The sequence below is a fragment of the Pagrus pagrus genome (genome assembly GCF_965226575.1).
Source record: "Pagrus pagrus genome assembly, chromosome: 9".
Classification (NCBI taxonomy): Eukaryota; Metazoa; Chordata; class Actinopteri; order Spariformes; family Sparidae; genus Pagrus; species Pagrus pagrus.
In genome coordinates, this window is record NC_140193.1 from 28,585,070 (window position 1) to 28,609,643 (window position 24,574).

General features: G+C 41.5%; 2 protein-coding genes across 2 annotated transcripts in view; one reads left to right on the top strand and one right to left on the bottom strand.

The window, feature by feature from the left end:
* abcb6b (ATP binding cassette subfamily B member 6 (LAN blood group) b) overlaps window positions 1–1,274 on the top strand; it is a gene marked incomplete at its 5' end in the record, with an annotated part of 53,675 nt that extends 52,401 nt beyond the window's left edge. Inside the window, one exon of the mRNA XM_084362682.1 lies at window positions 1,075–1,274. Within this exon, the coding sequence (XP_084218808.1) occupies window positions 1,075–1,189 (115 nt within the window). The 3' untranslated portion in view covers window positions 1,190–1,274. The remainder of the gene's footprint in view (window positions 1–1,074) is intronic.
* Window positions 1,275–2,893: 1,619 nt separating this feature from the next.
* LOC311262610 (uncharacterized protein) lies at window positions 2,894–21,631 on the bottom strand. Its single transcript, XM_084362147.1, has 8 exons — window positions 19,933–21,631; window positions 18,270–18,542; window positions 12,770–13,003; window positions 10,801–10,971; window positions 10,039–10,170; window positions 9,412–9,578; window positions 5,573–5,839; window positions 2,894–5,487 (listed from the first exon to the last, which is right to left on the bottom strand). The coding sequence occupies exons 1-8, from the start codon at window positions 20,186–20,188 to the stop codon at window positions 5,311–5,313; spliced, it is 1,677 nt and encodes a 558-aa protein (XP_084218273.1). The 5' UTR covers window positions 20,189–21,631; the 3' UTR covers window positions 2,894–5,310.
* Between the last annotated feature and the right edge of the window lie 2,943 nt (window positions 21,632–24,574).

Here is a 24,574-nt window from a genome sequence, read left to right on the forward strand (position 1 = left end):
CATCTTCTTTCCTCAGATTCATCTTTTGACCTTCTCTTTCACTCTCTCTGCCCATGTCTCTCTTTATTCCCCCTCCCCTTCTGTTGTCTCTCTGCGCTTGTCTTTGTTTCCTCTGCTTTAACCTGTTCCCACTCTTTCTCTCAGTATCTTGCTCATTTTCTCTGTATCCTCTATTTCTGACCCTCGCTGTTTCTCTCTCTCTCCCTCTCTGTCTGGCAGTCCAGACAGTAACAGACATGTGGTTTTATTAATTCATAGTAAAGTTGGTTAAAGTCTGCAGGATGACAGCTAAACTTTGTTTTTAAAGCAGCTCTGGTGTCACAAGACATTATGAGTGGCCCACCTTCTCCCCTGCCTGCTCTTCTTTCACTAGAATTTCCATCCTTTTCTCAAAACACGTGTCCTTTTATTTAATCTTTTCATCCCTCACAACAGTGGATTAAACAGAAGAAGTATGAGGTGACAATGAATGTTTTACAGATTCGTTCAAAACAAAAAAAAATGTGTGTGCCAGTTTGCAGGCCTGTACAATACAAAGATTTCCTTGTTATGTCAAAAACAAATACGTAGCCCTGACGCCATTACATTTCCTACGAATTGTATTTGCTAATGAAAATTTGTTTTACATGAAGTTTATATTTAGACAACCGGGTTGTCCTCTTACATTTTCTTACTTTATGTTTGTTCTTTTGTTTGTTTTGTCGTCGCGTTCAAGAGCTGGGAGGAAGCATCATGACATTTTTGAAATCCAAATTGGGTTCTCTGCTGTCCCATGCTATTTGTTTTAAAAATAAAAAAATTATAAACAAAAAACTTTAAGGAGCTGCCATGTAAACACAGCCTGGCTTTGTGTCCGTCACTTTTCTGGGAAGAATCTCTGAAGCAGTAGCAGAAGGAAACAGGACATTCTGTGTATATGTATATACAGAGGAAAGTGAAATTTACATGAATGTGTCAGCAGGGAATCAGAATCATGCAGGCAGAGAAGGATTACTGACCCTTTTTGATCATGTGGTTTTGGTAATTTTTGTAATGTTCTTCTTGTCTCAATTCTCCCCTTTCTGTTCCTATCAGACACGAGGAGCTGCTGGTCCAGGGAGGAGTGTATGCGGCCATGTGGATGAAACAGCAGAAAAGTCTCGACACACAGACAGAAACACAGACGAACAATCAGACTCAAGACACCTGACAGTGAACTCATTATCAACATACTTTCTTGTCACACTCATGTACATTAATCTCATGTATCTGCACCTGTTGCTAAAGTCTGGAGAAACATTGACTTTGACTTGATGTCATAACTCAAATAGGAGCAGTAGGAACAGTTGACGACAATGACATCACTTTTCTTCATTGTTGTTAACGAAGCATTACTTTCATTTCTCCCAAGAATTACAGTATATTTTGTATTCAGTTTTCACTCAGCATTGGGAAGATTTGACTAAAGGTCGAGGCGTGAGCTCCTCTGCTGCAGAACAACATCCAGTGGTCAGATGTGCGAGTCGTTAGAAGCTGAGGCGATTATGTTACTGGGAATGTTTTGGTAAAAACATCCTGGATGGGCTGAAAATGCAGATGTCAAAGGTTGCTGTTTGGAGTAAAACTATATGAGCGGCCTGAGGGCCTCTTGGAGGAAGACAGATGGAGAGTGTGTTTTATCTGGAACTCTCTCGTTAGCAATAAAAGCCTCTGAAACAACAACTGTGTCATGGCTTTTCTTTGTGAAATGACATTCCACTTTTAAGGCCACTGTATCAGGAACTATTGTATCATAAGCCACTGTTCAGACATGCAGCTCATCTAGGCCACAGCACCTCAACCAGTGTTCAAACAGTCTGTTGTTTGATTCTTTACTAACATGCTGGCTATTGTTGTCATGTGTCATATTTCATGTGAAAGACAGAAGTTACAGTCCTTAATTGATAATATACAGGACAATAAATACAAAGATATATCTGCAAGATCTTAATTGAAAACCACTAAGTGTCTCATTACAGGGAGCACTAGAATTGGTAGCTTCCCTGTTACCTGATATCGCCAGGGTTTGAATCCGATCTGTGGCCATTTGCTGCACGACATCCAAAATATCTTTCCCCAACCTTCCCCTCTACAGCCTGTCAGAGTGGCATGTTTATAGCATACATGTTGTCAGATATGTTAATGCTATCCTGGCCCGTCTTGATTATCCTTTGTGGTAGGCAGGATTTAATATTTCTCACTCGGTGCCTGACAGGGCCTAACCCAGCAGTTCTGGTTGTTATTTGAGAGCCATAGGGGAACTCTACTCTAACTCTCTCTTGGTAAAAATAAAAATGTAAGACCATCTGATTTTTAAGAGGTCTTTATGTCAGTTGATGTGGTATACTGGGCGCTACAGCTACAATTCAAAAGTTATTGTGCACTTGTTAGAGCCAACAGAAAGCCAAACATTGTTCCTCTGTTAAACTGTGAACCTGATGAATCTTCAAGCTCATGTTTCATTTGCTCTGACAGATGCATCTGGCCACCCTCCAACTCAGAGAGATTCTTCCTTCGTCCTGGTTATGACTGGCCAATCACATCAATTTATCTATGATGGGGCAGGTTTGATATGATGACTGACAGGAGCATTGCTGGTCCAGATTTGAAAATTCACACGTCCCACGCTTCCACTGTTGTAACTGATTGTAGTTCTATCCAAATGCATCCAGTCCGCCTCAGATGTTTTCAGAAACAGATTTGTGTTTAGCTGTAATACGAAGGCGTTTTAAGACCAAGCCAACTTGCGCATGTCACTCAGCGCTACGTCACATGGTTCTAGGCCAATCCAATTGTGTCCAGAGGCATTTTGGTCTGTACCGGTGGATAACACCACTTGCTTTAGAGTAGAAAGAAAAAAATCTCATGTACTTCATTGATTTCTAAAAGTACTTTATTGACTAGAATTTGTGATTTGCTGCATGCAACTAGAAACATTTCTGCTAAATTACATCTCACACTCTGTACAGATGATTACACAAACTGTGAATATGCACATGTCAACTGGTTGGACACAGTTCAGGTCCAAAACGTCCAACACATTTGGAAAGTTGGTCTTCCATTCAACTTCCATCACTCTTATACCTCTAATATAAAACAAATCAGTACACCAACAGACATGAGTACAAAACAGCTGGGAGAGGATGAGATGTACACTGGGATGTGGTATATATGGTTACTGACATGAAGAAAGGACAGGTGGTAATGTACACAAACATCACAGAGTACCACCGACAGTAGAGGATAGCATGTACATTGTTATTGTGGGAATGGGTTAATCTTAGAACGTGTGCATGTTTCATGTGATGCCTCTGTCTATGTGATTGAGCGCGCGCACACACACACACACAAACACACACACACACACACACACACACACACACATACACACACATACACACACACACACACTAGCAAGTAGTGCCCTTATAAAAAATGCCATAGCCAGTCTGTGTAGCTGTGAGGGCAGTCTCAGTGCTTCATATCTTAATCATGATCAGTTTCTGTCTCTCGGTTCCTGGCTGTCTCAGTGCCTCTCACTTTCCCTCTTCCTCGGGTTAAGAAGCCTAAAACATCCTCCATCTCGAAAATCTTAAAAATAAATTGCTGGACTTCAGACCCCACTCTGCTTCAATGTAAAATTCATTTTTTTAACAACCTGTCGGCCATGAATGCAACTCTAAAAAGAGAGACCACAGGGCAACTATGAGTCGTTCACAACCAAAGAAGGGGTTTAGAGAACCGAGTTAAACCTGTCTGGTGTCTCATCAGGTTGTTCGCCCAATTGCTTTTGGTTATTTGTTCATTCCACTTACAATGGGACGAGAAGACCAGGTTTCATGTCCTATCTCCTACTGGGTTCTTTAAATGGGCAACATGTTAAATATGGTAGCTCCAATGTTTATAGGTGGCAACATTTCAGCAGAGCAACCAACAACTGCTGCTCTTTGCTAACTATCCTAGACTGTAGCAAGCTACCATTAGCTTATAAGCTCAGCTAGACGTGGAGCTAGTGGCAGAGCTCAACCAGGCTCAGCAGCATGCATGAACAGAGCAGCAAGAGAGTCATGAGCAGAGGAGCAAGAGAGAGTCCGGCATTAGCTCTGGGCATACATTTTATTACATCTTAATCTATGAATTGGCCAAACAAGAGGTGACTGTGGAAAGACAAAGCAAGACTGTTTTAGTGATTTTTATTTTCATTTTCGGCAAAAGAGAGAAATCTGAATTCAGAAGGTGTCCGGTTCTATTTTTGAGTTTAGTTAAAGAAAATGGGTGTAACAATATCTCCTTTCATGACATTTATATTTATTTTACATTATTTCATTAATTTATTAGATTAGATTAGAGAAGTAGTGAACTGGCCACTTTTGCATCTCCCATCTGAAACTGCGTGGTGCCATCGGTTTCTTCGGACTGTGTGAATATTAATAGTTCATCATTTGGATGTTTTAAACTATTTTTATTTAGGTTTTCATGTGCACAAATTTTAAATGCACATAACCTCCTGTTTTAGGGTTTTTCCAGGTCTGATGTCTTGTGACTTTTTCAAGAAAAGCTAATATGGTGAATGAGTAAATGAAGAGTCGAATGCCAGCAAAAAAAGGAACACATCAAGAAATTTAAGATGGAGAAAAGGAGAGATGTGGGGAAGGAGAAGAAAGTGCAAAATCCAAGTAAATTAAGAAAGAAAAACAGATGGAGGGAAATAAAGTCAAAATGAGGAGATCAAGGAAGGACAAGCGGGAGGAAAGTAGCTGAGAAAAGGTGAAGCAAAGGACAGAATGAAAAGAACAGAAGACAGAAAGAACAGAAGAAAGAAAAAATAACTGTCGTAAAGATAAAAATAGAGATAGATGATTGGCTCTGAAATGTTTCAGTGCCCAGGAGATGCCTTGTACACACACACACACACACACACACACACACACACTGGCCCAAGCATAAGCTAGCAATGGTCTCCAAGAGTGGTTGTCCTCTTGCTGAACTCACAAACATAAGCACACACAATGTTCACATGGCATTCAGGACACTCCCATTGGGATGAGCTGTCATCGCCATGGTTACTATCTGAGTTAGGACAGAAAACACAAGCACACACAACAGTGTCCACCAAGCACTCTGACATTAAAGTCCTAGGTTAACACACCCGCAAATATGTATGTGTGTGATAGAAATGCTTGTGTGTGTGTGTCCACAATTAATTTGTTTTCCCACTCAGTCGTTCTCTCTCTCTCTCTCTCTCTCTCTCTCTTTCTCTCTCTCCCCCCAGTTAGTCTCATTGTCTCTCTCTCAGTTGGTCCTCCTGGGTTTCTGGTGCCAGAGCGCGGTCGGTAGGTTCTGGCAGCCCTGGTACTCTCGCCGCATCTCGCCATCCGTCAGAGGTGGAGTGGCATTGCAGGGCGCACCTGCCAACGTCACATTCAACAGGCCGGCCCATGGCTCCAGGAGGCGAGACATCCCAGTACCCTTATAACATAATTGGTGGTAGAGAAGATTAAAAGCTTATCTAATAAATCAAAAAGAAAAAAAAAACATTATTATGGTAAATTACCTTTCCCAAGTGGTCCAGCAGGCAGGTCACAGAGCTGATGTAGGACCAGCTGCTGTCCTCCCAGCCCGGGCTCAGCCTCTGGTGGTTGTAGGTCTGCCGTGTCTGGCTCTGGATCAGAACCACATTCAGGTGTTTCTGGGACCCTCGCAGCCTCTTAGACAGAACGCCACTGTAGCTCTGATCCACAAACAGCAAAACACGAGTTGCCTTGCAGCCGGCCAGGTCAGCCAGAAGCTCATTGACTGAGTATCGCTCCTTAAGATCAGCCTGGAGAGAGAGTTGAAGGAGAAGGAGACAAAGTGTTAGCCAGACAAGCAATAATCTTGAATTTCTTGAAGGAGGCATGTTTTTCAATAAATGCTCAGTAAGCTAAGACGAGTTTCAGAAGGATGGTGAGGGTATGCAGAGGGGGGTGAGGGCTTTGTCTTTGATGTCTGTGCTGAAAGTAGTCAAGGTTCGGTAGGTGGGATTAGCAAAAACAGGCGGGTCAATGCGATAAATTTCCTCTTTATTGTGATTACGTCATCACTTCAAGGTTCAAGGTTAATTTATTTGTCATTCTACAGCCTGAGGAATGAAGCTGCTCTGCAGTCTGGTGTTATTGCAGTGGATACTTCTGTATCTTTTGCCAGATGGCAGCAGGGTGAACAGACTGTGGCTGGTTGGGTGTTGTCTTTTAGTATCTTTTGGGCTCTGTGCAGACATCTCACTTCACTGATGTCACTGATGCTCTGTAGATAATACCAGTTATGTTCTGGGTGGTTTTAATCACCCGCTGTAGAGCCTTCCTGTCTCGGGCCGTGATGAACTATGCCAGTTTGTGATTTTTCAAGTCAGGATGCTTTCTATGCTCCTCTGTAAAAGTTGACTCTTTGGTTTTGTTGGAATTGAGCAGATTGTTCTCTGTGCAACAATCTACAAGATTGTTGATTTCCTCCCGGTATGAACTCTCTTCATTGTTTGTTATACAGCTGATGATGCCGGTATCGTCCTCAAACTTACAATTGAGTTATCCTGATGAGTTCAGTCATGGGTGTACATTGTGAAGAGGAGGAGGCTGAGCACACAGCCGTGGGGTGCTCCGATGTTGAGCACTAATGTAGAGGAGGGGTGACTGCCATTCTGAACTCTCTGGGGTCTGCTTGTGCAGAAGTCAAATATCCATTTGCAGAGAGTGGATTTCAAGCCCAGAGTGTTTAGTTTTCAAGCTGAAATCAGCAAACAGCATCCTGATGTAGCTGTTTTTATTCTCCAGGTATGTGAAGACTGAGTGAAGGGCGGTAGATACAGTATGGCATCCTCTGTGGATCTCAGCTCTCAAGTATACTGTAGAGGGTCCAGGCTGGCAAGGATGTTGTCTTTGATGTGCTGGAGAACCAGTTTCTCAAAGCACTTCATCAGGATGGGGTTGAGAGCCACAGAGTTGTTAAGACTAGATGCTGCAGACTAATGAGGTACAGGTACGTTAGTGGCTGTCTTGAAGCAGGAGGGAACAGTCTCCTGTGAGAGTGAGATGTTCAAAATGTCAGTTGTAACATCAGCTAGCTGATTGGCACATGTTTTCTGTACATGGCCAGGGATGTTATCAGGCCCAGCAGCTTTACACATATTTACTCTCAACATGATTTTTCTTACATCCACTGCAGTTACTGACAGTGGCCTGTCCTCCGGAGGCAGGGTAGACTTCACAGCTGACTCTTTGTTGAGAAGACCAACGTGAGCGTAACATGTGTTTGGCTCACACATGATGGGGGCGCTCCTGCTTTTGTAAACTTTGATATTTTTGAATTGCCTGCCACATATCTTTAGTGCTGTTGGTGTTGAGGTCCTTCTACAATCTCTCCTGATGTTTACTCTTGCTCTGGAGGTGTTGTATGCTTCCTATCCGTCCCTATTGATAGCTTGATCTGGAATGTTGAGATGTAGCCAGGTCTCTGTGAAGATGAACGCACAACAGTCTCTGATTTCCCATTGCTGAGTGAGCCTGAGTAAGTCCTATTTCATCCATTTTGTTTTCTGCGCCCGGATATTAGCCAGAAGGGGGGGTAGAGGAATAGCCTTAGATCCAAGTTGGGTCGGCTTAACTCTGATCCCCACTCTTTTTTCTCCCTTCCTGAGGCAATCAAATCACTTGCGGTGACACTGGGACCTGTAGGTCTGGCTTGCTGGTCGGGAGATGCCATTGGCAGAGATTGTCTCGTGGCCTGCTGCACTTAATCCGAACCCCACACTTCCTTTTCTAAAGTTGATGGGTGTATTTCTGTCCTAAGTAATGTGGCTTGAGAAAAAATAGGCGAAAATAGCTAATTCAAGCAAAAATGAAGCAAAGTTTCATGTAGCTACTGGCCGCCACATTTGCGTGTGCTGTCGTCATCATGGCATGTCACTTATTCCTGTATTTTTATTTGTCGCAAACTACAGAAATATCTGTCAGCCAGTGGCAAAACGGCTGTAAAGGCTACCATTACTGTCACTTCTAAATAAAATCCAATATTAACACTAATACAGTCAATTCAGCTAACTTAAAAGGAGGTACACGCTGTAACTTGTTTAACTTGTGAACAAACTGCAAAAACTATTTAAATGGTGTCACTACAAGGTTAACGTTGGCGGTAACCATTAAGGAATAATCTGTTAATACTTCCAAGATGGAGTAATGAGAGGTTTACATCTTGTCACTGTACATGATAGCCTGAGCACAATATGTATATGTTGGTGGTAGCATACACATTCACCATGCACACTTTAAACTAATTGTTTCAGACCAGTTTGATGTTCATTCTGCATCTGCACAGAGTTTCACTGAAAGGTTTCTTGTATCACCAGATGTTGTGTGCTCTCTGATATAAAATATTAACAGAAAAAAAAAATACAATTCTGAATCCTGTTCACCAGGATGTGTGAACAGCCTTTTTGACTAAATCTGTCCAACTGATTGGTTTTAACATTTCTCTGTAATAATTGCCTTCAATCATATGAGCTCATATCCTCATTTTCAAAACCTAAATGTGACAACAGACAGACATACTGTTGTCTGGGTGGTCCTTGTGTGTGTACAGTATGTGTGTGGTCAGAGGAATCATCTTATCATCTTACCTAATGGCTCCCATGTGTGTCTGATAAATCCTTTTCCTTTTCTGTGTTGGTGATCTGCTTTAAAGAAGTCTGTTGTTTCACTTAAAAGTGAATAGGGGAATACATTGGTGTGCAACTTATTGTGTAGTTGAACTGTAACAAGTGTGGCAGTAACAATGCACTACTAAAAAATATACATCTACAAACTCTATTCGCAATTACCTGTGTTTCCAATCATCAGGTTTTTTTGCATTTTCAATTTGCACAAATGCAGGAACATCAGAATTTAAGTCAAAGTATTGCATAAGAGGTTACATTCTTCGCTAAAGCGGAAATGGTCATAAATGTGAAATGTAAAATCACTCAAGCTTCTCAAGACTAACATTTCTCAAATAATACATCATACAAACATAAACTCATCCTGTTTTCTGCATTGTTTTTGTTTGAGGTTTCTTCTGCAATGCTGTAATGGCACCAACTGGAGAATTAGTATCACCAGTTTTTTATCTTGATGAATCAACTGCTAATATTCTCGTAACTATGTCAGATTGGAAAGGCACAGTAATTTACATTTTCTTTAGCTGATTTGCTGTAAAACTACATTTGGAGGGAAACACACTAATTTCTTCTTACACACACATGAATTTCTATAATTATATATTATTCACATACTCATACAATTTTACTCAAAGCCATGCGTTCTAAGTGCTGGATCAAATGTTTGTTTGTGTTTGTGTGTGTGTGTGTGTGTGTGTGTGTCTTACAACGCCATTGAGATTGGCATCCCACAGCAGCATGGTGCCGTCGTTGCGTGTTGGTGAGTTCAGGTAAAGAACCAGTGTGTCTGCGCAGTGCTGCTTCCTGCAGACGTATGACACGTGGTTACGAATCACGGCTTTCTCTGTTGCGGAGTACACCCCCTCTATATCCTCTGTGGGGGAGGAAACGGGGGAGAGGAGTTAGACATCTAATAGACATGTTCAGTTCGATCTGTGGTGCAGTTTTGATGTTTTACTCTGCACCCAGGAAAATCTGCTCACAACTAGCTTCTCTTTGTCTATTGCAAAATTCCTGAGATATATGTAGTATTACATGTATTTACTTGATGCAGCATCTTCATGCTGAGTTTAGACAGGATTAAGTCCACATCACAGCCACAGGGTGAAAATCATTAGTCAGGTCACTTCATTGCCAAAACATGACCTGTGGTCTATTGATCAGGGTTACACTAATTTTACAAAAAAAAGTGCAAACGTAACAGTGTAGTAACCAACAGAGTAAAGCAGAGCTCAGACGATTTTTGGAACAAAATGTATTTTGTCACGTTTGGCTGAGAAAGTGCAATTGTAGGACTTAAACTTTGAGTTTTCAAAAAGCAAACACCGTCTTACCAGGCAACTGTCCACTGCTGGCAAAGAAGGTCTTGATGTGATCTTTATGGAAGCCATTGTTCTGCAACATTCTGTAGAACTTCTGAAGATTTTGGACGTGGCGCTGGAACGTCATCTGCTGCTGCCAGCCACCTGCAGTGTACATGCAGACATTTGCAGAGGACACCATAAACACTCTGCAGAGACACAGCAGTGACAGCTGATAGAAAGCATCCTGACTGGAAACATCACAAACTGACATGGTTCATCACGGCCCAGGACGGGAAGGCTCTACAGCAGCTGGTTAAAACCACCAGAACATCAGTGGTACTATCTACAGAGCATCAGTGACATCAGTGAAGTGAGATGTCTGCACAGAGCCCAAAGATACTAAAACTTTATAAAATACTTTGTTTTGCTGTGGTTTTGGTTTTTCTATGATGTAACATAAAGGGACTCAAACTCAGCTTTGTTTTGCAACCCTGGTGTTATAAAATGAAAAATGAATAGATAAATAAATGAACCTTATTAAAGGTCATTAAATGGACGTATGTGTTGGGGGCATGTTTGCCTGGATCGTTAGGTGTGTCAGGCTGTAAAACTGCTTGTCATCTGTCGTCAGTGAGCAATTAATCCAAACTCTAAACATCAAAACATCCTGGGTGATGTCACAGACCCTGAGGACGTGTTTACCTTCAGTCATAGTCTACACTGTTTTTCTTCATTTTTTGATAATTGGTGAGAGCAAGGCAAATATGGATAATCACAAACAAACTGTCCTACCTGAGATGAGCACAGCGTGGTCACAGGTCTGGTAGAGTCGGCAGGAGAGGTGAGTGGCCAAGGGCTGCTGGTGGCAGCGTCTGGTGTTTTTATTTAGTTCACAGCTTGAGACGGGCAAACTGGGAGAGCCCATTGGCAGTGGCTGAGGGCATCTTGCAAACTCTGCATGCTCTGTTGGAGGAGGGGGCATGTAGGAAATTAAAAAAGTATTCACATAAAAGAAAATGAACAGGTGCTCCTTTTGAAAACAGCTTGTAATAAAGCAGTGCCTCGGTGCCAAACACATTTCCTGACATCAAGTGTAATCAAACTTGGTATGCCAGTATACTCAGCAGCCAGCAGGTTTATATGGGTCGCAATCAACAATAAAGGAATATTTCATCCACAGTAATTTGTGGTTTTATCCCAAGGATTGTCTCTGTTTGCCATTATAGCATGATAACATTGCCCCACACTTTTTTCATTATGCCCATGTTTCTGGCAGAGGCTTCAAGTGAGAGTGGTCAAAACACGTAAATAATTCTGCATTAAACTCAGACAGCATCAGGAAAAATGCAGAGTGCCACTCAACCCATAAAAACCAGATGGAGTTTAACAACCTTCATTTTACCAAGACTATTTGACATGTTCATTTTCAATAAAAATATATAAAATAATAATTGTGGGTGACATGCTTAAAATAGATATTCTGTAACCATTTTTTTCTTGCACCGCCGTGATGTTGAGAGTTTTGCTTCTGAAAGTAATATTTCAGAATATTTCATGAATTTTCATGACATTGGTACAGATATTTTAGTTCCCAGATGGTTGACATTTCTGCTTGTTGGTGAAATATCTCCACAGTTATTGTATAAATTGTGATAAATAAAAGTTATGTCCCACTCAGGATGGATTGTAAGCTTAATATACTTTGGTTATCCCAAACCACCATATACGACTGTGAAAGTAGCTTATTACAACTCATATTTACGTTTCTTGTTAGATAGTGGGGTGTGGCTTTAGTAATTATTAGAGCAGCAAATGAGGAAGTCAGGTAAAGTAGTATAGAGAGAGACAAATTCTGCATAGGGAGAAGGTCATGGTCGACATAGGTTGGGTTAAAACATAGGATTTTCACCCAGTAGTGGGCTGCTTGTGCCCAGTGTGACGTAGTGAAGGTGTGTCACGTACTGTACATAACTAATGTAAGAAACTTACATAACTTACGTTAGTAACTCAAGTCATATAAATAACCCAGTGATTTCAACCCAAACTACGATGCTCTGCTAAACATAACCAAGCAGTTTTGTTTGTCTGGTATGCCTGTCACTGGTACGTGGTCCCAAGTTTTTTTTGGGAATGCTGATAAATGTTCTTTTGGGAGTCCCTGGTATTGGACCTATTCAGTCATTTAGGTATGAGGATGTGTTGCTCATTTTCGTCTAGAACCATCATCAGGTCAAATATTTGATTTGTTCAATATTTTGATTTATGACCAATTAAATAACATTCCCATCAGCCTCAGCCGTACTTTGTGTCAGTGCTCATTAGCAAATGTTAGCATGCTAATCTGCTACATTACGATGGTTAACATTAAACATTAGCATGTCAGCATTGTCATTTTGAGTATGTCAGCATGGTGACATTAGCATCTAGAAGCATTGTTATGCTGAGGTAAAACCTCACAGAGCAGCTAGCTCGCTGTAGAGTTTTACTCAATTTAAAACTTTATTTTTGTGTGTTCAAGGATGTTCCACCTTTCAGAAAGCAATAGGTAATGAAAGTTTGATGGTTTACTTTTAGTTAGATGAAATGACACTGATATCATCAGTGTGTACAGTCGAGACACAGATTGTGTTTAGCCTAGCTTAGCATTTAAACTGGAGGCAGGGGAAAACCAGCTTTCAAAGTAAAATAGAATAGAATGTTTGTTGGTTAAAGAGTTTGAGTGGGTTTTGTTTAGACCAGCTGAACCCGATTTAAGACCTACCAACACATCTGAGTCTCTGCGTTCGGTTACTGTCTCCGACTCCAACCACCAGTGGCAGGAAGTGGACTTCACAGAGCCCTCCAGCAGCCCGCTCCACCAGACGGCTACCACTGCTGGTGGTAATGGTCCCGCTGCGCAGCCGACCATTACCCATAAGCCTCTCTGGCCCGGTTTGCCGACGCTTTAGCTGGTTCTGACAACGACCCTTCAAGGCCAGAGTCAAACACTCGTCACCTGAAGACACAGACAGTGAAACACATCTTGAGTTACACAGTTTGCTGCAGTGGGAAAAAAAGGTCAGTGTTCCATTACTGTCAGCCTTGCCTCCCCCTCTGGATTGAAAAGGTAAAGGTACAGGTAAGTGTGTATCATTGTATTTAAGGCTTCTATACTGTTCTAATCACCTGTTTCATAAGGAGTCTGACCTTCTTCATTTGGGCCATGCTGGATTGGTCCAGCGCCCTAACAGATATAACCACTTCCTGCTACTCACTGTAGCCTACTGTTTGTGTGTAGCTATCTTTGGCTGTAGCGACTAGCTGCCATTAGCTCAGTTAGCCGTGGAGCAAGTGGCCCTAAAAGCTGACGGGAGTCTGCCCACACCACAGGGGGGTGTAAGCATTCAGTAGACGTCTCTGCAACACAATACCTAGACATCTTTGACACGACATCAACACTGTTGTTTCTTCACTCTGTTGATAGATTGTGGCCATATCTTCAACATTGCCCCTTTAATTGATTCTTAATCTTATTGATCACCATTTTCTCCCCACTTCCTTTTTCCTCTCTCTATTTATCACCTTCACGCCCCTGAGCTTCTTGTTTATAGCTTCTATACTTTCCCCATATTCTTTGTGCCAAATGTCTCTTTTCTTCCTCCCTCTTTTTTTCTCTTGCTCCCTCTCCTCTTGAGGTTAAATGAGGTCACAAGAAAGTTTCGCTCTAAAAGACTTTGGCCCAAAACCATCTACAGGACCCAGCAGGGGGCACAGTGCTGTGTGTGTGTATGAATAATTGACAGGTGTGTGTTCGTGTAACTCAGAGCCAATTTCACCTCAACATCTGGTCCTGACCTCTCTCACAGCGGGAGGTCAACAACTTGCACTGTCAAACACTTCTCTTTCACAGGATTTATGAGGACCATCACAGAATACATTCACTTCCTGTCCCCTTTGACCATTTCTACATTAATAAAGCACTTTGGAAACACTTCTTTTACCCCCTTTGGTCTTTTATCCATAGTAAACATGTTGTTTGCCAAAAGTGGAGCTTTTTAGAAATGCTGATGTTTGACCTTTGCCAAACCTTTTACAAATGCGATCAAAAAAGCCATCTGTCTACTGAACTTCTCTGTGAGCACGCACTTTTTTGTCGTTCATAGCGGATAATATCTCAATACAGCTGCTTTGACATATTTCTGCTGTCAGATGACTTAACAAGTACAGAATTTTGATTCCTTTTATGGCCACGGTTTACCACAATTTATGATTGGATGCATTGAGACAAAAGAAAAAACGATGACAAACTTGAATAATTAATAAAAATTTAAAAAAAGAATAATTATGAGTGGATTGAAAAGTCACACAACACAAATGTCTGAGTCTAAGTCTAAAAATCAAGTTGGTTATTACAAAGATAGAAGTGCGTGAGCACTTACGCACAAACACAGAGCCATATCAGCTGCTGCAGTGGGAAAAAAGTGCTGAGGATGTAGCTTGGGCGAACCCTTCTGAGCAGAAGTGTCCTGCATCAGACAATGAGCTGTAAAATGGAGCTTTCAGAGGGTGAGACCACACACAATTAACCTATACTTTCTCTTCTGCTTGAGTCAGAGGCAGAACTTCATACAAACACAGTAGACCAGGGCTCTCAAACTCAAATTAGCTTGGTGCCACTGCTGGTATTGGCCGCGTTTCCCAGATTCGTTAAGAAGCTCTTAAGTGCTAAGATCTTCTTAGGAGCGCTCTTAAGAACGCTGTGAAAGAAGGATGTGTTTCCCAGAGTCGCTCTTAGCTTAAGAAGATCTTTCACTAAGAAGGAAATGTAAGATCGAGCTGACCCACTCTTAACAGCCTTCTTAGCGACCAAATGCTCAGTGATCAAGCCGCGTCAGGGAAATTTATATCATCCATTTTGCGAAATAATAAAACAATGCTCAATGTTGAAATGCGCTCATAGCTGCGGACCACTGGCGCAAGAAAAAAAAATAGAAAATGGTAGATGAAAAAAAACCTTTTTATTGAATTACACGTTTAACTTTTCCGCAACATCTGCATATATGAGTTTATAGTACTACACATAAAAAATACAACAACCCTGTGGCATTTCACAGATATCAAGGGAACAGATGTATTAAACTCAGCTGAACCTCATCCAGAGAGGCTTCACCTGCTACTCTACAGTATATAAATGCGTTGCCAAAGTCCGCGCGTGTGAGAAACCACGGCTGCAATACAGCACATTCTCGCTGCGAACCAACAGCGTCGCCGTGCGCGAAGCTAGACGGTTTACATAAATGCATACGTGCGTCAGCACTTCTCCCCACTGGACGTGCTGTCAGACCGGGCTGTCCAGGCAAAGTACCGGCTGCCCCGTGCGGAGATCCAACGGCTGATCACTCTGTGCTGCACCTCCGGGCTGAGGCCAAAATTGCAGCGGGTTGCTCTCTGGATGTGTGGAGACACCAGAGGGATCAGCCGTTGGATCTCTTTGCCTGGACAGCCCGGTCTGACTGCACACACACACACACACACACATAAAGAGGTGGGTGATCGATTTGCCTGGCATCGATTGATTCAGCACAGCAGCAGCGCGGTGGACAGCTCCCACTAAGAGCTTCTTAAGAAGCTTCTTTGGCTTGATCTTAAGGTTCTCCTAACAAGGCAGTTAAGAACGCATCTGGGAAACACCCGTATCTTAGCGCTCCTTCTTAGCCGAACCCTTCTTAAGAGCCTTCTTAAGTCCTTAAGAACGATCGAATCTGGGAAACGCGGCCATTGTCATCTCGTAGGAGAGCCGCTACAGCAAGAAAGCACAACATTTCTGAAGTTTCCATTTTCAATTCCATTATTAACATAATAATACAAAAATGCAAACAGCAGTTTGTATACATTTTTATATGATTAGTTTTTAATAGTTTGTGCAGATCTTTTCCCCCTACTCTTAAATAACTTGAAGTGGAAGTGGCAGTTTGAGACCTGTGCATAGAGCTACCAAACCATCCCATGATTATATTATGAGATGGCTCTTTCTTCTTTCTTGTAAGGAAGTCAATACAACCTTGTGATACAGAGAGCAGTGGTGAGTATAACATCTGTGATTAATGGTGAAGTTCAACGCACTCTGAAGAACTGTCAATATAATGATGTGCAGTGTGACAGAATATCTCCACAACCAAGGCTGGGTTACACCAGCAATGATTCATTTAATCTTAGATTAGTGAAACTAGGTTTAAATGAGTAAATCCAGATTTAAAATTAAGCAGAGCTCTGTAGCACCGTTAAAAAATTAATCGCTGCGCAGTAAAGCAAAGTTTATTTATGTAAACCAAGGTTAAACAGAGTTTCATCAATGCGGAGATGCTCCCCAAATTAAAAAAGATATATTAATAAAACCAATTTGTGTGCTGTCAGAGCCATGGATCAGCTGCTGCTTTTAAATGTCTTCTACTCAAAACAATAAGTACTCTTTAGTTACAGACACAACTTGAAGCAGGTGCCCTGTTGTCAAGGCGATATAAATCTGATGTGCCGAGACAAACTGAGTCAAGCCGAGCTAGCACATGTGGAAATGTCCTCTTAGTGAACCGGCTGCATCTGTGTCACTGCGCTGTCTGATAGTCGGTCCAGTCTGCTGTTCAGCTCAGTGACTGACTGAACTGGTATCTTGATAAAGAAATTCCGCTGCATCATAAAACTCATCTGGTTTGAGTCTGTCCCTTCATCTTATTCCAGTAACTTGATTATTTTGCTCAGTTCATTAAAAAAGGTTTTGGAGCAACAGCATTAAATTTGATCTTGGTTTAGAAAAAAAAAAAATACTAAACTGAGCTTTCAAGTGAGGTTTAATCTTTCTTAGTTTTAAGTTGGTGCAACAGAATTTAAACTTGAGCCATAATTTAATCAGGTTTAAGAGTTCATCCTTGTTGGTGCAATCCAGCCAAAGTGAAGACATTAAAACTGACCATGTAAAAGTTTTATGGTTGACAAAAGGACAGACTATTAATTACTATATAGGAAGTCCACTTTGATTTTCAATACATTTTTGATTCAAATATTCTTGATTGACAGTCTGCTGTCAAGTATTTTCAAAGGCAGACTGAAGATGAGCCTGTGTTGAAACGGAGCTGGGGTTTTATAAAACTGTATCATCTGCATAAAAGTTTACGTTTTACGTTTATCAGTGATTGATTATCATTACTACTACTATACATTTGCTACTCTCCTCTTTGTGCTATTACTACCACTATTATAACAATACATCTAGTACTGCTACCAATAACAATACTACTACAAGGTTATTACAACCACTACAATTACTAATGCTCATGCTCGAGTTTAAAGCTGTATCGCTCCCAAACTGCATATATTTGTGATGTTTGTTGTTGTATCCAAAAAATAGGATTAGTTAAAGGTATAGTTGGTAATGTTGGAGAGCTAGCAAGATTTGAAAGTGGCACCTCGTCTAAGCTCCACCCCCTTCTCCCCCTCCCGTCAGTGCTCCGTCCAAAGCCCCGCCCCCACACACTGGAACGCGCATCAGACAGTCCGTCAGCAGGGCAGAGGAGAGCCGTTAGCATTGGGCTAATACAAGCTACAAAAGTAGCTAAGTTGGCTAACGTTACATATTTCAAGAAAATAACAAATCCCCCCGAAGCAAAACAACTAATTACCTGTCCAACAGAAAGACAGCAACCTCTGCATCACTTCTGGAAGTGCTTTGGCTGCATTTCCTCTGCCATCGTTCTCTTGCTAACTGTACTAACTCTTCTTCTTCTGCTGCTGTTTTATGGCGGTTGGCAAACAACTGTTAAGTGTGCATTACCGCCACCTTCTGACCTGGAGTGTGTATCTCCTGCTAACTCCATATGCAGTGTGCTGAATATATCCGGCAACGGTGACACGTGATGAGTGCGCGCAGGGAGGAGGGGGGGACAGAGGGGGGTGCAGGCAGGACGACACATGAAGGCATCTGATTGGCTCTTTCCACTCGGACCGAGAGGCAGGGATTGGTCAGAGTCTTTACAGGCCTGCAGCTGCCACAGAGGTCTGATTTACTTTGTTCCTTTTTCTGAACACATTATGTATGGACTACTCTCAGGGTGGGAAGACCATTTCACCCAGTATAACAAAAAGTCTTTCTGAACAGGATTACCAACTATACCTTTAACACACTTTTCCATTTAACAGCCAAATTCACCTGTGGGTATTGAGTATTTCAAACAAAGTTCCCAATGAATTAACAACATGTGCAGAAAGACTGTCAGGGTCTGCTGACTCACCCAGGTAAATGCCATCCAGATGTGTGCACCTCTTCTTCGTCACATTCACATCCACATAGAAGAGGACCACTGGGTGCCCAAAGTTCTCCCCAGGGCTCGGATCCAGCACCAGCACGGCATCATGGGCCGTGGAGCCCGGGAAAGACTGCTGGTGTCTGAGTGGACCTTCTCCTCTGTTCAGCACCTGGCTGACACTGAAACTTCCCCGTGGTTTGGAGCTCACCATCCCACCTGAGGAGTCTGGCAGGATGGCCAGAACTTTGTCTGAGTTACCTGGAGGATTTTGGCAAAACACAGGAATGAATTCAATTCAATTCAATTGGCTTGTTGGCTATGTTGGCTACATAACAAGGTACATATAGACTCTGGTCATGGCACGACCTATTGGCGCGGGAAGATTACAGGTGGAATTTATGACATTAACGATGGCTGCATTCCATTTAGGTTAGCTTGTTCCAAGTCTATGATAATGTACATGCTCACTCACTGACATGACTTACTGGGACACTGAGCCATCGTTAACATTATTGGTCACACCTGTGCTTTTCCTGCTTTGACAAGTCAAAATGTCTGCTGAGAAACGACTCTATTTCCTCGGCTAGAATATAGACATGTTAAAGCAAAATAGTAATGAGAAAAAATACAACAGTAAATAAACATATAAAAGTAAATGGATACACTATTACAAGACAAAACAAATAGTATGAAGTATATGAAATATAACAGCAACAGGGTGTGTCAGGTAACAGTCACTACTGTAACACAGTAACAATGTTACACGATACGTGAGAGAAGAATATTCCTTTGAATACAACATGGTCGATTCAATCTCAAATTGAATAAAATCTGGGGGAAAAAGACTGTATAACTGTGTGATTGAGAGTTAGTGTTAGTAGGGTTTTAATGTATTTGAAATGATTTTATATGTTCATATTATCTAATAATTCTATATACTGTATATATACAGAGTAGTAGAAGTTTTTTTCTCAGGCATTTTGACAGTAGGAAAAGTGTAGGTGTTATTAATAACATTAATGAGGGCTCTGTTCTATTCAAGTGCCCCAGTGAGCCACAAAAGTGTAACGCCGAGCCAGCATACACAGCACCAGGACCCTGAAGCTGGTCTTTACCCAAATTCTGAATACCTACTACATGAACAAGCAATTTATTGAAGTCTTTTCTATTTAATACATTTTTTGTTTTGTTCTGTTTTTTTTTTTGTTTTTTTGTTTTTTTTAATGTTTGGCTAACAATGACTGTTGTAATGAATCATTAAGTTATTAAATATGAGTATAACAATAATACCAAGTAAAACAATACATATTACATTTCAAAGGCACAAGATTTTGAGTATATTGTGAAGTGGTCTGGCAAACCTAAATATTAATGGATTCTTTCTCTGGATTATTCCCATATCAGGGAAATCATTTACATTATTCAAGTTGCAAACAGCAAATTTTGACTCTTTAAGTTGTTCTTTTGAAAGCAATGGACATACTTTTTTACCCATGAATAAGTATGATCACTAAAATCTATTACTGGATTATTTTGACTGCTATTTAAAGGCACTACGTTTGAATTTTTTGCCATCAACCTCAATAAGTAGAACTTTAATCTGCAACAAGAAGAGAAAGCCTGGTGATGTAACCTTTGCCCTCCATACCTGCAGCTGTGCGTGGCTCCGATACGTAAACAGCCACAGCGGACAGTGGCAGGTGGGCGAGCCGCCTGCACTCAGCCTCAGAGAGCGAGGACATGCGGAGGCACCGGTCCAGCTGGTCCCACTGCAGCGACTGGAGGCCAGAGCGGACCCAACGCTCCAACCGGCCCGGGGCCATGCTGCCTGTCGGGGGGGCCGCCACTGCAATGTGGAGGACGAGGATGGAGAGAGGAACTGCAAGAAGCACCAGGAGCCTCATTGTCACACCTGGATCCTCCGGCTTCTTTACTCTTGATTTATCCTTTTAAACTTAGTTCCTCCTTTTCTGGATTCTTTTTCCTTATTTCTCCTTTTTTGTTTCTACTTTTGTTCTTAATCCTCCTTATATTCTTTTGATTACTCCTTGTTTTGCTTGGTTCATCCTTTTCCCCTTGATTATTCCTTTTTTTCCTGTATCTGCTTTTGATCTCCAGTACTTCTTTCTGTTGACTTTTTTAGTTGGTCCTTCTCTGTCTTCGGCACGCTGCAAAATCTCTAAAGTTGTTTTCTTCCTTTTTTTCAGAATAATTTACTAAACTCTTAAAAAACTAAAAAGTGAAAGTAAATTCTCTTTTCTTGATTTTTTAGCTGGCGAGCTGATATTCCTCACACAAATGTTGGTCTACAACATCTTCGATCATTCGTGGGGTGGCAGAAAAATGTCCTCCTCCTCTGTCTCTTTGTTTTCTGCTTTATTCCTCCTTTTCTCTGGATTTGGAATAAAATTACAAAACCAGACACTTGTGGTTGTGGTTTTTTTCTCTTGTTACTAAATCTTTATTTTCATCTTTGTATCTCCTTTTATGTCTTCTGACTGGATGCAACCGACACCAAGATCCTCTGTAGTTGTGAAACCCTTTTCCTTCTTTTCTTGCGTCACTTTTTCTTCTTAATTCCTCTTTTCCTCTGGTTTTCAGAATATATCCAGTAGTCCCCCAAAGGCACCAATTTAGCCTTGATTGGTTGTTCTTGTCTTTTGTTGATGGACTGACTTTCCTCCCCCTCCTCTTCTTCTTCTGTAGTCCTCTTTTGTGGAAATGATTTATTTGACCTAGCTGGAGCAGCTCCAGGCTCTGTGTTGGTTTGGAAGGTGAAAGATCATCCTGGAGTAAGAAAATGTTGTCCTGATGAATGAGACCAGAGGAAGGATCCTGTTTCTTGTTCTACTTCAACTAGTTTGTCTTGAAGACTCTTTGCTCTCAGTGACACTTGAGACTGGATCCTCCACAGCTCCGAGGACAGACACACTCCTGCTGCTCAACCCACCCACTGCTCAGCGTCTGCTTGCTCTCCCCTCGTCTCTTTATCTCTCTCTCTCTCTCTCTCTCTCTCTCTCTCTCTCTCTCTCCCTCTCTCTCTCTCACACACACACACAGACACACACATGTACACACTCTTTTCTCTCTCTCTCTTCCTCTGTCTGCAAGATGTAAGAGATGTAGAGAGAAGAGCCCACAAAGGAGAAAAGGATGAGTAGAAGAATGAATGAGGAAATAAAAGTAAGTTGGAGAGGAAGGTGCAAAGGATGAAGGAGAGGAAAGGAGGACAGAAGAGGGTAAGTCAAAAGAAGAGGGAGAAAAAAAAGGAAGTTGTGAGCAGGAAGAGATGGACAGGCAGGAAAAGGAATTTGAACCAGAGAGGAAATGATAGAAGACTGCAAAGATGTGAGAATAGAACGAAAGCGAGGAAAACAGAAGGACAGAGCAAAGAAAGAGGAAAGGAGGGAAGCAGGAGAGTGAAAGGGAGGGAAGGAAAAAAGAGGTAAGGAGAGAGGAAAAGGAAACAGACAAAGCGAGAACAGGGAAAAGGTTGAGCGTGGAAAAGAGACTAAGAGGCAGGAAAAAGTAGGAGAGGAGGAAAGGAAGACAAAGGGACGGAGATAAGGAAGGATGAGAAAGTGTGAGGAAAAAAGGAAGAGAGGGAGGAGGAACAGGGAAGGAAAAATGGATGGAAGTGAGAAGTGGAAGAAGAGGGAAAGAGGGACATAGAATAGAAAGAGTAGAGGAAGCAAGGAGAAAGAAAAGTGAGAGAGTGAGCAGGAAGGAAAGGCAAAATTGAGAGAAGATGATATATAAATGGGACCAAAAGAAGAGGAGAAAAAGAGGAAACCAGAGGAGCAAGAGGAGGAGGAGTGGAGAGGAAGGACAGGAGCTTCAGAGGTCAGAGGTTCCTTTTTACAGTTCTCGCCTCCTGTGAGCCCTCTAGTGATGAAATCTGTGATGTACAAGCCCATCTGGTCCTCTGTGAGGAAATGAAGGCAGGAGAACACATGAAGCTGAAACCCAACCTCCAAATCAGTTCCTGCAGCACTGCAATTAGAAATGACAAGAATGCTACCCAAAAATGTTAAATTGTTAAGGCAATATATATTCATGAATAAATACAATAAATATATATATATATATATATATATATATATGTATGCGTGTGTATATATATATATATATATATATAGCTTTGTTTCTTTTGACCACAACCTACAACATTTAATTAAAACATTTCGATATACATTTTCATGTGAGGCCAGGGCTCCTTGCCTCAGTCCCTCTACAACACCTGTCCACTGCGAACTTGTATTGTTATGGATATATATGTGTGGAATATAAAATGCAAGAAAGTCAATCACACCAAAGTGGAACCAAGTTTCACTTTCTGCAGAAACTGTCTTTTAATTAAGTATTCTGGTGATTCATCTCTGAATTCAAAGAAAGTCAAATTGTTATTCTAGGCAGAGAGAGGTTTTCTCAGCGTCAAATCATGGCTGGACTAAAGGTTTCTAGGGCGACAGTGCATGGACAGTGCACATTCACCTTCACCTACACCATCAGTCGCAATCAGACAAAGGAGATGGTGATAGACTTTCAGAGGAAAGTGCCACAAATTACATTGAACATCCAGGGATTTGATATTGACAGGGTGGGACCACACAAACACCTGGGCGGTCGGACAATACAAATGTCCTGCACATAAAGGACCAAAGCCGTCTTCAGATGCTGGGGAGACTGAGGTCCTTTGGTGTGCGCAGGGCACTGCTCAGAACATCCTGTGACACTGTAGTGTAGTTTGCTCCGCAGGGAGCTGGAAGCACTGAGAGGGACAGAAAAAGAGTCAATAAGCTGGTCAGGAGGGCCAGCTCTGTCCTGGACTGTCCTCTGGACTCCATAGAGCAGCTGGGTGAGAGGAGGATGCCATGGACAGCGGCTCTCATCCCCTGCATGACACTGTGGGGGCCTTTAGCAGCAGACTGTTACCTCCTCACTGTAGGAAGGAGCGATACCACAGATCTTTTATTCCAAAACCTATTACCTCAACATCACAGCTATATTGCTATATACTTGTGTTCTGTACAATCAAATCTTTTCATCTCTTGATTATCATGTTGTCCTCCTTGGTCATATTTGTAAGTAAGAGGCAAATACTATATGTAGTGTATAGTCCTATTATTATTATTATTATTATTATTGTTATTACCTTTTTATTTATTTTATGGTATTCTATTTGTGTCTTGCTTTGTCCTGTTTTACATGTTTTGTCGTGTCGTCACTGTCAGAAGGCTGTCCTGCAGTGTCTCAGAGGATGAGGAGCAGTTTCTAAACCACTTCTCAGTATAGAAACAAGGACAAACACTTGAGGTGGGCAAAGACATACCATAATTTCACAGTGGATGACTTAAAAAAAGGTCCTTTTTACTGATGAATCAGAGTTGTATATTTATGGCAGTAACAGAAGGGTGTATGTGCTCCACCCTCTGGTTTGACCTTTGAGGAGAAGGATTCATACACCTCAAAACTTTGACACACCTACTTGAAGACTGAGAAAGCCAACCATTCTGTGAGATCACAAGAGGCTTTGTGGAACACCGTCACATCATGCTGGGATAACATGACTCAGCAGGTTTTGCACTAACTTGTGGAGTCCATGCAGATGAGTGCATGCTGTCATTAAATTAAAAAGGGACAAACCAAATACTCAGATATTCTGAAATATATTGACTTTATTCAACAATTCAATGTGCCACTCTAACTGTTAAACTGATATTATCATTTGTAATGATTAATTACTAGGATTACTTATTAAAGGAAAACTTGTTTCGGATGATTACAATTTTAAAACATAAGATCACAAAAGATGAACACTTAATTAAAGGGGCACTCTGTATTTTTATGGAATACATTTTAATCAGAAGAGAAATATCTTCATGATGAGTTTTTTGAATCCTAAATAAACTCAATAAACAAACTCTCTTTGTTTTCATGACTGAATAAACAAACTGACCTTAAAGGACAACACGGTTTCATATTGTTTTACTTTGTTTATATGTGGCGGACCCTGCCACCTTTCTAGCTTCAAACAGTGTTCTGGGACCTTATTTTACCCTGACAACAGCTTGTTTATTCACTAATGGAAAAACAAGTCAGAATTTGTATTATTAGCTCATTAATATTGTAAATATTAAAAATCTGAGTTTGATTTCCTTCTCCAGAACTACACAGTGCTCCTTTAATGCCGGTGCTGTGAACCAGTAGGGGGCGCTCTGATCGGAAGCTAACCTGAAGTGAGGCGATTCATCTGAGTGGCTCCTGTGCCATAGACGATCTTTGGCCAT

Excerpts from the sequence above, each read along its gene's own strand:
- LOC311262610 (XM_084362147.1), bottom strand. The coding sequence starts at position 20,188 with ATGAGGCTCCTGGTGCTTCTTGCAGTTCCTCTCTCCATCCTCGTCCTC. Across the intron at positions 10,972-12,769 it reads GCAGAGACTCAGATGTGTTG|AGCATGCAGAGTTTGCAAGA; the intron begins GTAGGTCTTAAA and ends CTCCTCCAACAG. Across the intron at positions 5,488-5,572 it reads TGCTGGACCACTTGGGAAAG|GGTACTGGGATGTCTCGCCT; the intron begins GTAATTTACCAT and ends TTATGTTATAAG.